General features: G+C 42.2%; 1 protein-coding gene across 1 annotated transcript in view; it reads right to left on the reverse strand.

Moving 5' to 3' along the window:
- Positions 1-647: 647 nt before the first annotated feature.
- The window catches only part of cemip (cell migration inducing hyaluronidase 1), a 140,461-nt gene continuing 125,244 nt past the window's right edge, over positions 648-15,864 (reverse strand). The window contains 10 exon segments of the mRNA XM_080429234.1: positions 648-2,218; positions 3,253-3,353; positions 3,748-3,905; positions 5,486-5,572; positions 5,792-5,996; positions 7,286-7,471; positions 8,201-8,412; positions 12,677-12,892; positions 13,487-13,667; positions 14,343-14,498. Coding sequence (XP_080285360.1) covers positions 2,091-2,218; positions 3,253-3,353; positions 3,748-3,905; positions 5,486-5,572; positions 5,792-5,996; positions 7,286-7,471; positions 8,201-8,412; positions 12,677-12,892; positions 13,487-13,667; positions 14,343-14,498 — 1,630 coding nt within the window. The 3' untranslated portion in view covers positions 648-2,090.

Genomic DNA, 15,864 nt, shown 5'->3' on the forward strand with positions numbered 1-15,864 from the left:
ATTGCACCAGTCATTTTAAAATCCCAAACCTCATTAGATGCTGTACTAATGTATTCAATAATGTAATGTTGGGTTTCAGAGGCAATTAAAAAGCTTTTCACATGCACAGGGGCCATAGCAGGAACACGCTGAGGGTTCGAAGGCCCCAGTTAATGTGTTATTCTTTACAAGGCATTTCTTTCCCTTCACTTCCCCAGCATGTGAGCAGAACTTTGCATTCCGCAATGATTTATAATAGGCCAGAGGAACCACACCCTTTGCACTGTGTTCTCTAACCTCTCTCTGTCGCGCTCTCTCATGCGCGTGCGCACACACTCACGCACACGCACACTCACACCACACACACACACTTAGCCCATGGGAACCAGTGGCCCAGTGCCAGACAGAGCCCCTCCTGTTGGTATTTCAAACCTCTAGAAACCATTAATGTCAGCAATAAAAACCTGTGAGATTTATTTCCAAGAAATCAAAGTGTCTGTTAAAATAATGCTTTCACGCTGGTTGGTCAAAGGAAAATCTGTTTTTCAGTTAAAATAATGACTACATAAAAGTTGTGAGGAGGACTGAAGTGTGTCGAGTATGTGTGTGAAAAGTTTCTGGATTGTAGTTACAGTATATGCATGTTTTATCAATAACAGCCAGGCAAATGGTTCAATATTCATTTATTTCTGTACAAAAGTCTTGAGATTCAAAGTCGTGTGATTTCATCACTTTACAAGGCCAAGTCACATATACAACACATTGGTGTATGGTTTAAAACAAGTCATGAACTATACCAAGGATCATATGCTAGTATGCAGTGGGTGTACAGTATAATTCTTTTGAAAGGACGCTATGGTGTTACATACAGTATAGGACATGAATACATTACAACTCAAAAGATGTCCCTTCTAGAATTTGTTCAATTGTGTCTGTACAATAAATAAGTATAAAATATATCTCTGTTATCAATCTGTGGAAGCTTAAAAACACATTAAACATACAAAACACTAACTGCTACAACCTCCGAAAAAAGACCAGCTATTTCGGCAAAGAGAAAGCTTCCTGCTTCTTGCCAGATTTGAGCAAATATTTCTCTTTACTTTTTACAATGGGGTAAAAATTGCACATTGCCAGAATCGTATGTTGTGTATCAAAATTAAATGGATAATTTTTGTATTTCAATTTGCCGGTTGTTTCGATTTAGTTTTTGGGCTTCTTGCTGGTACACTCTAAACACAGATAGACGGACCACAAACGTTATGATATGATAACAAATATGAGAGAAATAACATCACAATATCAAGTCAACTAGTGCTCAAGAGCGCAGGGACACTGCTCCATGGGAATGAAGTTCAACACCACCGGGCAGGACACGAACACAAGGAATGTTTCTTTGTTTGATTTTCTTCTTCTCTTTTTTTGTCTCTTTTCTCGCTTTTTAAAAGTCAAGTTTAGTCAAACAAGCAGTACAGTCGAATAACTCAACGTACACATTTTGTCACGATAACAGACAGGAGCCCTTCATGGGAAGGGTGCTTGGTGGCAGATATGCATGCGTTCGGTTAGATGACCCACACTCTGTACTCCCGCTGTAAGCGTTGACGGGCAGGCCTCGCACGGACACAGTTCATGTTGGGCAGTGCTGGCTCTGAGTCGAGGTCTCCCCGCAAAACAACACACTGGATTGCATCATCCTGATGCTTAATTGATACCCCGTCGTATGACGGTGTCATGTGCCAAAAATAGCCGATCTACAAGTTGAACTTGCATTGCCGACTATTTCCGTTGCTCAACACCATTGTACGACAAAGTATAAATCAGGCTTTAAGAGGTGATCCTTAAAAAATCCCACTTAAATCTGGACCAATGGCTTGGAGCAATTGTTGGCAGTGTGTGGGTGTCTTTGTGTGGGCATGTGTGTGTGTGTGTGTGTGTGTGTGTGTGTGTGTGTGTGTGTGTGTGTGTGTGTGTGTGTGTGTGTGTGTGTGTGTGTGTGTGTGTGTGTGTGTGTGTGTGTGTGTGTGTGTGTGTGTGTGTGTGTGTGTGTGTGTGCTCATATCAGGAGATGGGGGCTTCAGTCTCTCGGCTGTCCCAACTCCACATGGCCCTCATAGCTTCATCCTATGAATCACAGGGATGGGAAGGACCTGGTGGATCTTGGCTCTCTCCTCACCCACCTCCATACGCACCCAGTCAGGGTGAAATGATCCCTTGAAGCCCACAAACACCACCTTATCTGCAGGGCAAAGAGACATGGACTTAGCAATGCTCCAGAGAGAGAGAGAGAGAGAGAGAGAGAGAGAGAGAGAGAGAGAGAGAGAGAGGCGATGATGAGAGGAGAATAAAACACACAGTGCAGAAAGAGAGGCCAGACTGACAGAAGTCGGTGTCAGAAAGGGACATTTGTCCATCATTTCTCCTCCTCCAGAGACGCACATACCATAGTTGTTCTCACCCCACCCAGGAATACCATTTACACAAATAGACCATACATTTGTTTGGCCGCTCACACCCAACAGTCAGAAGAAATGTTGCTGTCCTGTGACTGGGGCCAGGATGTATGTGTGGAATGTGGGCTCCTCGTTTGAAACGCTGCAGTTTTAGAACTTGCTGAGCTCTAAGACTTTCTTTTAGGCTCTTGTGAATTCCAGAGCTTAGGCTGTGCTGTATGAGATGACATAGAGATATGGAGAAAAAGAGGCTCCTGCTCAGAGAGACCCTTTCCCTTATTCTGGAAACTGCTGAGTCACTACTGTATATGAATCCTTTTCTACATCATCAGTATGAGTCAGCATTAAATTGAAGCCAAGTCACATGGCAAAGTGTTTCTAGCTTCTGTCATCGATGAGACAAGGAGTTAACAGCTTCATTCATGTAGCTATTTGCCCATTTCTTTTCACACAAAGACCTAGCCTGTAAATCCATGCAGCGTACTGTAGCAATGGTGCCCTCTACTGGATTTCCTGCTGAAAACATGACCTGATGCATGTTTAGTTTTTTTTGCTGTGTTGCTCAAGACATTCAGATGCACATAGCATCTGTGAGATAGCTTTCACTATTTCTTAAAAGTTTTAAAATTTCTGAAAAAAAATTATTTCGATTTTTGGAGCATTTCTGTAATTCTTTTGGGGAAAAAAAGTTATTTTCCCCAGAAACACATTTTTACGTCTTTTAAAATAAATTTTTTTAAACGTAAAAGAGGGGATATGTGTCGTGACCCATACAAATGTACGTCAAAAGATATTTTACGAGAAACGAGATATGCGTTACCTTTCAATTTTACATTCTTGTCTGCTCCAAGTTTCTCCAGCACTTTAATCCAGGGCCCCCTTGTCACCAGACGACCCTTAGATGTCATGACAACAATGGACCTAGAAAGAGAAAAAAGGAGGGAAGATGAACTCAACAGCAACGATATATATGGGGAGAGAGAGGCACGCACGCACGCACGCACGCGCGCACACACACACACACACACACACACACACACACACACACACACACACACACACACACACACACACACACACACACACACACACACACACACACACACACACACACACACACACACACACACACACACACACACACACACAGAAAGAGAGAGAGAGAGAAAGAGAGAAAGAGAGAGAGAATGTGTGCGTGTGCGTGTGCGTGTGCGTGTGTAGAACTGTCAGTGCTTCAGTATAACATGTATATCTGGTTTTACAGGCCAGAGAAGCAGTTTAAACAGAGTTGAAGGTACAGTATATTTCTCCTTACCCCTCTCTCAGTCCACTGACGTAGCTGTCTATCTGTGCTGGGATGCCCTGTAGTATAGAGTTCCTGAAGGCTTTGCTGTCCACCTGCTTCCCATCATGACCGTCCAGCACCGTCAAGTGCACTCCATCTTCTGGTTGGTACATCTTCCTGCCGTTCACCTGCCACATCATACAGAGTGACACAGCCAATAAGAGCACTGCCTCTGTGCCTAAAGTATGAATAATCTGTCGAACAGGTACGTTCCCAATGGGCATCTTTCCCCAATGGGCATCGGCCTAGTGACATCGAACTATTGTATATGCAACACATTAGAAATGATAAGAAGAGTGAATTATTTTCCTAAATGATTAAATCTCACAATCTTTTGTTTCAATGGCTGTAAAGTGCAAACGTATTTCCCTAAGGCTATAACATGCTTTTAGATGAATATCTGGTATAAGCTGATGTATCACAGTTAGAACTTGAAGTCAAAAGCTATGTGTACGGGTTTATTGCTAATGTTTGCTTTTAGTCAAAAGGACACTTCATCATGATGATGTCACATGAGACAAGAGTCACCTCAGTGTCAATCTGGGAACCCATGTTAAAAAAAAAGGAAAAACAGCGCCCTCTGCTGTTTTTTACCTTTTAATTTGACTCTGGGGGGAGCTCCCGATAGAATGTGGGTACAGGAAATAGGCCCGTTTGGTCTGCCCTCAGCCCTCCTCTTCCGGTGGGGGCGCCTATGTTTTCATTCCCACTAACAACATTTCTCAACTGAACACTAACAACATTTCTCAACTGAACACTAACAACATTTCTCCCACGGAACATGGATCGTTTTCGTTATAAGCCCACGTGTTTCTATAATGGAAGAACAAGTTAAAATGTTACTAACTTTCCGTAGTTTCGGCTCAGAGGACGCTAATTGTTAAAGGGCAAGACCACTTTGGTAGAGGTTTGGGTTGTGTAGTTACCTTGCCATGATGTAACTCCAAAGGTGGGCAAGAAATAAAAAATAATTGCTCCATTGATTAGAAATTGATAATTCAAAATATGCTCCTCATTGACTTACATTGTACACTAAAACAGCTCTCAAAGTCACTCTTTTAGCACAAAAACGAATGCAAACAAAGTTGATTCAGACAATATAGAACATCACCAAACCCAGTACTGTTTTTTTTTTAAATAAAAATGTCAACTTCCTGTTGATTTTGCCATTTTTAATAAGTAGAAAACCCGGACTGGATCGGCGGATCCGGATCCAGATCTTCAAATAGTAAAATCAACAGGAAGTTGACATTTTTATTAAAAAAACAAACAGTACTGGGTTTGGTGATACTCTATATTGTCTGAATCAGCTATGTTTGGGTTCATTTACGTGCTAAAAGAGTGACTTTGAGAGCTGTTTTAGTGTACAATGTAAGTCAATGAGGAGCATATTTTGAATTATCAATTTCTAATCAATGGAGCAATTATTTTTTATTTCTTGCCCACCTTTGGAGTTACATCATGGCAAGGTAACTACACAACCCAAACCTCTACTAAAGTGGTCTTACCCTTTAAATGAGTTTTGGTTTGTTTCCAGTGGGAAGTGAACGCACAGATGTAAATCCCGGCCACTACATTTGATTGGGTAAAGCGCGGCCTGCTTCCTGATCTAAGGCACGCCCACTCGTAGGCCAATGTTGACACGTTCTGAACGGCCCTCCCGACAAATGCAGTTAGCGCAGCTCTGAATCTGTTCTTGAGACATTACCTCAGTGTAGGCAAAGTCCTCCTTGATGTGGAAGAAGCGTGTGTTGTAGGATTCCAGTTTGAGCTCCAGGAAGTGCTCTGGTGTGTGCTGAAAGGTGCAACAGACCTTAGTGAACAAACAATTTTCAAAAGAATCTCTGATAACTTCTTGTCAAGATGGAACAGATGGAAAGATTATTGAACAGACAACAAAAACAAACACAGGAACTGCTTCACTCATTAGCAAAAAAACAAACACAGGAATTGCTTCATTCATTTGCACATAACTTAATACATCGTTCCATGATTCTTTATAGTAAATTCTTACCAGCCTTGCATTGGGCAGTTTCCTGGGCATGGGCACATCTACAATGGGCATTTCTGCATGCCTGGGGTAGGCCTTGGCCCTGCAGTCACTGGGAGGACTACCTTTGGGAATGACGGCTGTGATCTTGATTCTCTCACAGCCTTTGACTGAGCAGAAAGCAAATTCCTCTCTGTTGTTGTGGGCTTTCACTTTGAGGAACAACAGGCTGCAGACAAACAAAAAAGTGTGGTTATGGAAAGCATTTGCTCTCAAACTGATCATCGCCATTTGGTACTCCTTTGCTCTGTGTTCCTCTGGCCAGTGGTCCTGTTTTTAGTTTTAGCATTTTAACTAGTTGTAATAGTTTTAAGGGAGACTTGCTTGCTGGCTGGCTGGCTGGCTGGCTGGCTGGGTGTGTGTGTGCATGTGTGCGTATGTGTGTGTGTGCACGCGCGTGCGTGTGTGTGTGCATGCATGTGTGTGTGTGTCTGTCTGTTGGTCTTTCCGGAGCTAATCTTGCAAACCCCTGAACCTGTTTTATACTTTTTGAAATATTGAAATTACATTTTTATAATGGAAGTCAATGGGGCTGTGATCAAGCTGAAACACACTGTACATCATATGACTGACGTCATAGAAGGCTGGTCACATGAAGTCTGAGATCCACATTAGAGCCAAGCCATTTCTAGGAGGATTCGAGATAATCCACATAGATCCACACAGTTTCTTAGTTTGTTTGTTCCAAACAGAATATTTCACTGTTTCTTATTTTATATTTATATAGGACAATAGAGAGACAGGAAACTGTGGTGGAAGGATATGCAACAAAGGTCCCCAGACAGAACTAAACCGCATACGTTGAGATTACAGTATGTGGTTACCGCACTGGTCACCTCCCGCCCCTTGTGGAAAGAGTTTAGCCAAATTCCGATTCTCATTTTCCCTTCCTCGCGTCCTTCACTTGCGTCGTTTCCTCGTGTCTTATCTTCATATTTACACTTCACTGACACACTTGGTGCCCCTTTTCCTCAATCCCTGTGCCAGCCGTTTGATTTATCTGTCTCTTTTTACTTTTACTCCTCGCCTCTACCTAAATTTTCTCTTTCATCTTCTCCCTTTTGAAAATATCTTCCAGCCCACTGAGTGATCTGGTTCCAATGCATTCCTTCCGTCTTCCCCTCCTCCCTTTCTCATAATGAGTGTTTTCTTTAAACCATGTTCCAATGTTATAATGACCTAAATTACTTTTAGAAGTACTTTACAAACATCCATTTTCACACTTAACATTTTGCTGCTTGTACACATAAAACCCTTCTTGATCTTGATCTTCTTGATTTAATATATGAGCTAATATTAACTAAATTAACTAATACTATCAATACCTGATTGTGCCAAAAGTGTATGCCGACTTTTACTGGCTCACATTTAAAAATATGTGCTACCTATGTGTGTACATAATGTAAAAGGCCCAGTACTATAGAACAATCCTTCAGTATATCTGTGAGGGTCTCTTACCCAGTATCCTCCTCCCAGTAGTAGTAGCCTCTGGCCAGGTGCGAGTGGTTGATCTTCTCCCTCTGTGTGGTCTTCATGAACACACCAGTTTTGCGGGTCTGCTTGGTCAGGCGGTTGTGGATGTCAGCGATGATTGTGAAGGCGGTGCCGTGTGGGTAGCAGAAGCCTACATTGATCCAGTCATTTCTGGAATACACCAAACAGACCAGTGTTTATTTTGCTTACAAAATAATGAAATTTCAATGCACAAAAGCCATAAATAGCAGCAGGGAGGCAATTGTAATCACATGCAAAGGAGAGCAGTTACTAAATGATTAAATATGTTTACAATGAGTACATCCCAGTCGAAAACCCCATGGGCACCGTTTTGCAGATTGAGTTGCAGTTCAGGCCTTTGGGCAATAGATGGTGCCATAGATGCACCATCTATTGGTGCACCGGCAGAATATCTCCATAGTGTCGCTATCCAGGTCTTGCCAGTCCATTCAGGGTAGGATCAGGCCATGGGGAATGGTTAAAATGCTTGAGATGTCTACCATGGCTGTGCTATTTCAATGGCTGACAGCCATGCTATTAACTGTGCTTGGAGCAAAGGGTGGGACAGGAGAAATGACAAACAGTCATCATGAAGTATGGCTCTCCCCATTTCTGTGGTACATAATTTGTAAATAGTGGAATTGAGCAGGACGGACACTCCTTATAAAACACAGCCCTCCTTCATTATGACAGACTGGTGAAGTATGATGCAAGTGACCTCAATAGCTCTTCAACTATTTGGTAGCCATGCAGTACAGAGAGCACGCAAGGACGTGTGTACTGGCAGATCGAAAAAGGCGCTGTGATCATGAAAGCTTAATATGGGCACTTTTTGAGGCGACAGGCATGTGTGAATGTGTTGTTTGTATGTCCACTGACTTGTTAAAGTTGATGAGCCAGACGGTGACTTCACCAGGAGCGGCCTGGTCCCAGTGGACAGTATAGCCCTTGGACAGGGTGATCACTGGTTGGAATTGCTGGTAGTGTTTCCTCTTTCCCAGGGCGCCCTCTAAAAACAGGGGCCGGTCCGGGTACTCGTCCTTCACCATGCGCATGTTGGAGTTGGCAGGGTTACGCGTCTGGATGTAGATCTGAAAAACACACATGCATGCACATTAACTGATGAACCAGCGGTAGCCCACATTCATGACAGGTAATCCCACGTGGAAGTCTACATCATTTAGAGTGGCCTAACCTAATCCTCCCATGGAGATGTGAAGACAGAGTTGCACCTTCTCAAAGTTACAAGAGAACGTAGAGCGGTCGATTGATAGGGCATTAGATAGGGCAGTATGTCCCTGAGGGATATACGAGTATTTGTGTTAACACCAACAGTGAAAGTATCAATTTTCCTGTCACAGTTTATTAAGACAACAGAGTCAATAACAATAGCCTTAGAGAAGGATTTAATTAACAGATCAATTATTTACAATTTAGCAAGAGAGAGCGTGTTGTTTTTCAATAGATAGAGGTGTGAGGTTTTCTTGCTTCATTAACACAAATTGACAGGTCTGTGTATTTTTTATTTTATTTTTTTAAATTCAAACACGGGCCAATTGTGTTTGTGTAGATGCACCACGGTGGATTCAAACCCACAACCTCCGTGGGTTCAAATCAAGGTCTATGTATTTTACTCGATTTGATTAGAGTATACCATTATCAATTTCATAAACAATAAACCTAAAATGTAAAACTGTTCTATGTAAAATACAGAAAGATGGTATTGAGAAAAGTGTAATAACGAGATCCAGAGTTTTCTGTTATGTATTGATCCAAGAATGAAACAAGCAAGTAGTAAACAAGCAGCCCCCGCCAGTGATGTAGTCCCACCTTTCATTTCAGCATTACATTTCAGCATCGATTCATTCATTAACAGGGTTAACAAACTCCTTTCTAATGCATTATTGTGCATGCAGCCTCTCTCACAGTTGATACAGTCCAAGGTTGTTTTCACAGCTTGCCTATCAAATCAAGTTCAATGAATAGATAGATAATACGGTCCAGGTCCCCAAATCTGCTCTACTCATATCATATCATAACATTTAAATGGAGAGAGACTTACAATAGGAGGTTACATAAGCGTGCACACACACACACACACACACACACACACACACACACACACACACACACACACACACACACACACACACACACACACACACACACACACACACACGGGTTGTGAGCTTGTAAATTGGCTATTTACTGTGTGCAACACTAGCATGCAACTAAGTATAAATCACCCTTTATGCAGGTGCCCACTGCACACTCCCCCCTTCATTTCCGCTCCAACATTTCATAGACCCTTTTCAGAGCGGACATTTTGATGTTATGTAGATTAGAAGGTAAACACAGCTGATGGTAATAATATACATTTTTGGTCTGGTTAATTTAGGTGTTACTGTGCAGCAGCGTGGACATCACCTGTACAGTACACCAGTACAAGTTCATGCTGACACACGTCACATGTCATTACTGTCAGCTGTATGTATTTACCATCTATGACAAGTCTATAAAGAAAAACGTCTACTGTGAAAAGGGACTGGCACATTTTTCAAACTGCTGGGCTGGATAGAGAGGAAATAACTGGGCATTTCATCACTCTTTAAAAAGTGATGATGTGTACATCATTGATACAGCTGCCTCAGGTTCACTCTATGCAAAGTCATCAACTCCTGTACTTGATTCCAAATAGCCTAGAATATATCAGTTCCAGTCATCAGTCATTCAATTAATTGAGTGATCTGAGTCAATCAACAATAATGTGGGAACACAACCTGACAGAAATCAAAAAGGTTCATATTAGTCTGCCTACTTAACCTACAAGATCTTCTCCCACACAGCTGATTTAAATTAATGATCAGTGCTTATTATCAAGCGCTGAAGTCACTTAACAAGCACCATTTAATCCCCATGCAGAGATTCATGTGTCACAGCAGCAACAGTAGCCAGTAAGAATGAAACACAGGACAGGAGTTAAGCTACTGCTAAGAGCAAGTGTCAAGAGCCATTGATCATTAATTTGAACTAGCTGTGTGGAGGGAGATCTTTTGGGGTAAGTTGGCAGACTATTGAGACCCTTTCTGATTTCTGTTAGGTTGTGTTCCCACTGAAGTGATGCCCATAATTCACTCAAGGCCTCATGGGACGCGGAAAACTCATGGCTGTGTACAATTTCCATTTTGATTCTATTTGAATTGTAATATACAACACCTGTCTTGTTTCAGCAATGCAGAGAGCGTTGAAGGAGTTAGGACCATGTAATGATCATTACACCTACCAATAAAGACATGGGCATAAGGTTGAGAAACAGTGGAGTATTCCTTTAATGTATGTAGTCGATTGTTTTAAACTTTTTAAACTTGACATTATTACTTAAAATTTCCCTCTCAGTATCTTTAGCCATCTTGGATCTGTCTGCCTTTATGTATGCATCCACCAGTTCCCTCTCTGACTCAAACAACTACAGCAATGAAAAACAGTATAAAACTAAATTGGAATACCGTAGAAGGATTTCACTTATAATGTTTTTCATCCTCACTGGAAATGCCTCAAATGCCTCAAAAATACCTTTAACTTAAAAAAGGGCATCATACCACTCTATGGAGTTATAGCTTAAATCAAGCTTGTTCTAGAATTAGTAGAGTAAAGATGAACTAATGCTCAGTACCGCAAGTACCTTCCCTCAAGAAATATTGAAGCAGAGCGGAATTATTTATGAAACTAATTAGTAATTATTTTCGGAATGTACATGCATTACGGCTCTCGCCCCTCATTCCACACCTCACAGAGAGTGAAATTATTTTCTCTTTGGTCTGACTGGGGAGTTGCTGAGTCTAGACCTGGCAGATAAGGAGAATCAACTCCTCTTATAGTGGGTTGTTAAATGTTAATGCCAAATAATCCTCCCCACACATTTCAGTGTTGCCACTACTATTTTACCCTACTGCCTCACCTGCCAGTAACGGGAGGACATAGTGCCTCCATCCTACTCCTACTCTTCAACATCCCTGCTGACAGGCATCGCCCCCAGTCCGTAAGAGTCGCTAGGTCCTTCCTGCCCGGCTTCCCTCCCTCGAACATGACCAATTGTATTCGTATAGACACTAAGCCAAGCTGGATGCACCAAGGTGGATTTTGGACCAGACCACAAAGTGGTGGACAGGTACTTGAATGTGACTTGAATACATTTGGTACACTTGTATTTTGACTATACACAAATTATATACACTCATTGAAAAAGCTATCAACATATTCGAATAAAACTTTGAACTGAAAGTTCAATGTCTTAACTGTTGAATGCATTGAATAATATGTGCATTTTAGTTTACGGAGTGAATTTGTGGAATGGACTGAGTGTGGAGTTAAAACAAAGTCCAAATATAAAACGTTTTAAGAAGGCATATACAAAGATTATTAGGTATTTGGATGAGGAGGGGTTGTGTTGACCGCTTGAGCCCTGGCATCCCTGTTCTAGGGCTGGTGGGGGGTTTGGAAGATCTGCAGGCACACGACGAGCTGCAGTGCGGCCCCTCGTGGGCTTGTGGATCGGCTGTTTTCAGTTAAGAGTGTTGGGTGTGGAGTGGGGACGGTCAACCGGATGCAGGGTTTAAATTGGTCAACGGGTTGGTTTTATCTATTTCTGTTATTATTACTACTGTTAATCTTTGACCATGCAGGGAAATATTTGGGTTATGTATACAATTGTAAATAGAGTTTGCATTGGCAAGAAGGGAGTAGGAGTTTACAAGTTTACACTTCATCTTTCTCCTTTTCGAACATTGTTGTGTTGCTATGCTTGTTTTGTTTTGTTCTGTTTTGCATTTTATTTGTTTTTACACACATTTCATTCATTCATTAAATCAAATCTAATTAAAGGCATGTAAATTATAATTACATCAACAATATATGGAGGATGCTTTCTTCATGCCTTGTTTCCACATTGCTCATATTAGAAACCTCCGTCATCCCTGATGTGTTTTGCGAAACTTTTTTTTCCTATGGTTTCCTCTGCCGTCAGTGTGTGCATGTGTGTGAACGGGTGAATGTAACAGACATTGCAGACTATTTATCATTTAGATAAATAAAATGGCAATATAGTAACCCATTTCTGTCACAGTTTCAAAGTAGCCGGATAGACCATGGTGAGAGAACGGGAGAGAGGAAATTCTATGTCTGTCTATGTTCCTGTGTGCTTATCTGCAGTGTGAACCGGTGACCTTCTGCTTACCAGACGGCCTGGCCTCTCTACCCACTAAGCTACGGCCAACTTGAGCATCCGTATCTGTGTCGGTGGTGTGTCTCTGTGGCGTGTGTGTGTACACCTGTGAGTGAACCACCCTCTCCACCCACCTGTGCATAGTGCCCACTGCAGATGGCAGCCCTCCAGTCCGGCACATCAATGCAGTCTGGATGGCGCAGCAGCCAGTTGTCCTCTTTGACCAGGAAGGCCCCTGGGTACTCACTGACAGAGCCATCCATGTCATGGAAGATGGTGGTCTTGTCTCCGTCCATCTGCATCTTATTGAACCAGGGACCTGGCTCCCCGAAGAACACCCGCGATGTGATCTATGAGGATACAAGGTGGATTCCCAGCTGCTGTTATTACTGCACTGTTATGGCACTATCCATCGCCGTCAGGCGATGTCCAAAACCATTACTTTTCAGAAAATGGAAATAAGAACCTGTGTTACAGTACAATGGATCCGATAATTATTAGTAGTTATTATTTAGTCACTAGCTCAATAATTTTTCATTGGTTAAATATTTATAAAACCTATACACAGCCTTAGACAGACTTTCAAAAATTGCCGGTCATCTACAAGCTCACAATGCGCCACGATAGCTTATAGATCGTCTATTTCCGCTGCTTTTGCATGGCACTTGTACGATGAAGTAGGGCATGAATTTAAGAAAAAACTAAACGTTGAAATATGGAGATACAAGGTTTCTGCCCGACAGCGACGTATTGTTGATTAGGTTGAAGCTACTTCATCTTTCTTTCCTTTCTCTTGCTCCCTTCTTTTCTTCCTTCTTTCTGTCTTTCCTTCTTTCTTTCTTTCCTCCCTTCCTTCCTCTCACCCCTCCTTCTATACCTCTCTCTTTCTTTCTTTGTTTCTTTCTTCCTCTCTTTGTGTCTCTCTCAGACTGAAGCACACTCACAGGCACATTATCGAAGGTAATGTCTGTGACATTATTGTTGGGACAGCTCTGCCAGGAGTTGTTGAGCCTGAAGCCGAAGGCGCTGGTGTGCCGTCCGTCCAGAGCCACGTATTTGCGGAAGGTACAGTTCTGCACGTTGATTGGTCCGTCATAGATCTGCATGCCTCGGATGGGGAAATCACTGCAACACAAAAAGGCAAACCCACACAAACAAATAAAATACACAAATGCAAAAAAAACGAACACACAACTAACCACAGTTCAGATCCAGGGTAATACAATTTATTACCTAGAGGCAAAAGAAACATTGTAAATAGTGAGCAGCCTTTCTCTGGTGATGATAAATATATTTTCTACCCGGTGGTCTTTGTCCATGATTGCACAATTTGGGAATTATATGAGAAGACTTTTGCAACTGAGCTCAGTTAAATCAGAGTAAGTCAGGCATAGGTGAAGCATTGAGACAGCCATGCTTTATGATGGATTCTTCTCTTCTCCAGACAATGAAGGAATGTTGAATATGTAACTCAGACATTGCTACAGTACTCTGGATTTTGCCAAGTGGGCCAGGGAAAATAGCCTGTCTGCCAGGGTACAAAGCTGCACTCACACATACAGTATCATACTGTATCAGCCCTTATCAACGATGCAATCTAGGTATTTCTATTTTAAGTGTGTATGTGCGTGTGTGTGTGTGTGTGTGTGTGTGTGTGTGTGTGTGTGTGTGTGTGTGTGAGAGTGTGTGCGTGTCTACATTGCATTTGTGCATGTTAGTTTTAATTGTGCGCGTGTGTGTGTGTGTGTGTGTGTGCACGTGTGCGTGCAAGTGTGTGTGTTGACAAGGAAAACCACTTACACGCCGCGAGGCAGGGTCCTATCACTGAGGTCGGCCCCACCTAGCCCCCAGATGCGGTTGTCGGGAACAGGCATCCCTCGATTGTCACTCTCCCCGACGAAAAGTGAGTTCTTCACCTCCTGACGAGACCCATCATCATCAGGGAAGGTGCCTCCACTGCAGACACATAATAAGGCCTTGTTCAGACTGGCATCCAAAATCCAGAACAAATCTGATTTCTTATCCAGATTGAAGTGGGATTGGTTGTATGCAAATGTCTGAAAGGAATGTGATTCAAATCTGATATGCAAATATCAGTTTCCATGTGTTTCTTTTTGCTGTTCAGACTTGATAAAACCAATCTGTTCCAACCTGGATAGACTAAAAATCATGGTGTGCCAGTGTGAACATAAGGTCAGTGGGTGAGGGTTAGAGTGGCAGGATTAGACCTCAGACAGATGGGAATGGGAGAATGCTTTTGCTACTGCAAAACTGCAAGCAAGAAAACACACTCAGCATAGTAATCAGGAAACTACAAAGAAAACCAACATCAGTAGCCTGCGGTACACACAGGCTAGAGGTTACAGGAGGAAAAGATGACCCTTACTAAAGAACTAAGAACCACAAAACTTACAGCCGTTATGGATTTTCGAGTGAGCATGTGGCAGATTTCGTCATGAAAGTAAAGTTGCGTTAGGCCTGTCACTAACTGAACTTTCAGTGACTTCTGCTCTTCCCCAGAGGTTTTTGTGTCTCCCATTAACGGCTGCTTCAATGGGAGATGGCTGCAGACTAAAATAATAGCTCCCAAGGATCGTACTTGTGGACCCCCAGCTACAGATTATGGGTTTCCATGGAACACGACTGTGGACTGCTATTATATTATACTATTATTATACCTGCTATTATTGTTACTGAAGTCATTATAGTTGTAATTACTGTTGTTGCTGTTGCTTGTATATCTCTCTCCTTTCTACCTCTCTCTTTTCCCCCGAATTGAACCAAATTACGCACATCAATTATTCATACAAATAAACATACTCATAATTGTATGTTTGCAAAGAAGTCCTTTATTCTCATCTGTCTCCCCTTCCTAAATCCACATTTTTCTTCCATGGTTGAAGTGCGTTGGATGGAGGAAAACAATAAGCCTTCATATACACTTGACTCTGTTGGTCGGCCTATTTCACGGATATAACAGGGGTGACTAATACTTTGTTCATTCAGTGTATGCTATGCTCCGCCTGCAATATATGAGGCTATATATATATAGTGTGTGTGTGTGTGTGTGTGTGTGTGTGTGTGTGTGTGTGTGTGTGTGTGTGTGTGTGTGTGTGTGTGTGTGTGTGTGTGTGTGTGTGTGTGTGTGTGTGTGTGTGTGTGTGTGTGTGTGTGTGTGAGTGTGTGTGTGTGTGTGTGTGTGTGTGCCTTGCAATCTTTGTAAGAACCAAAATGTCCTCACAAGCATAGAAAGATGCAGAGGCTATTGAGAGGACGTTTTAGGGTTCAGGTTAGCGTTAAGTTAAGCTTAGGGTAAAGGTTT

The sequence above is a fragment of the Gymnoscopelus braueri genome (assembly GCF_963280865.1).
Source record: "Gymnoscopelus braueri genome assembly, chromosome: 1".
NCBI classification, from domain to species: domain Eukaryota; kingdom Metazoa; phylum Chordata; class Actinopteri; order Myctophiformes; family Myctophidae; genus Gymnoscopelus; species Gymnoscopelus braueri.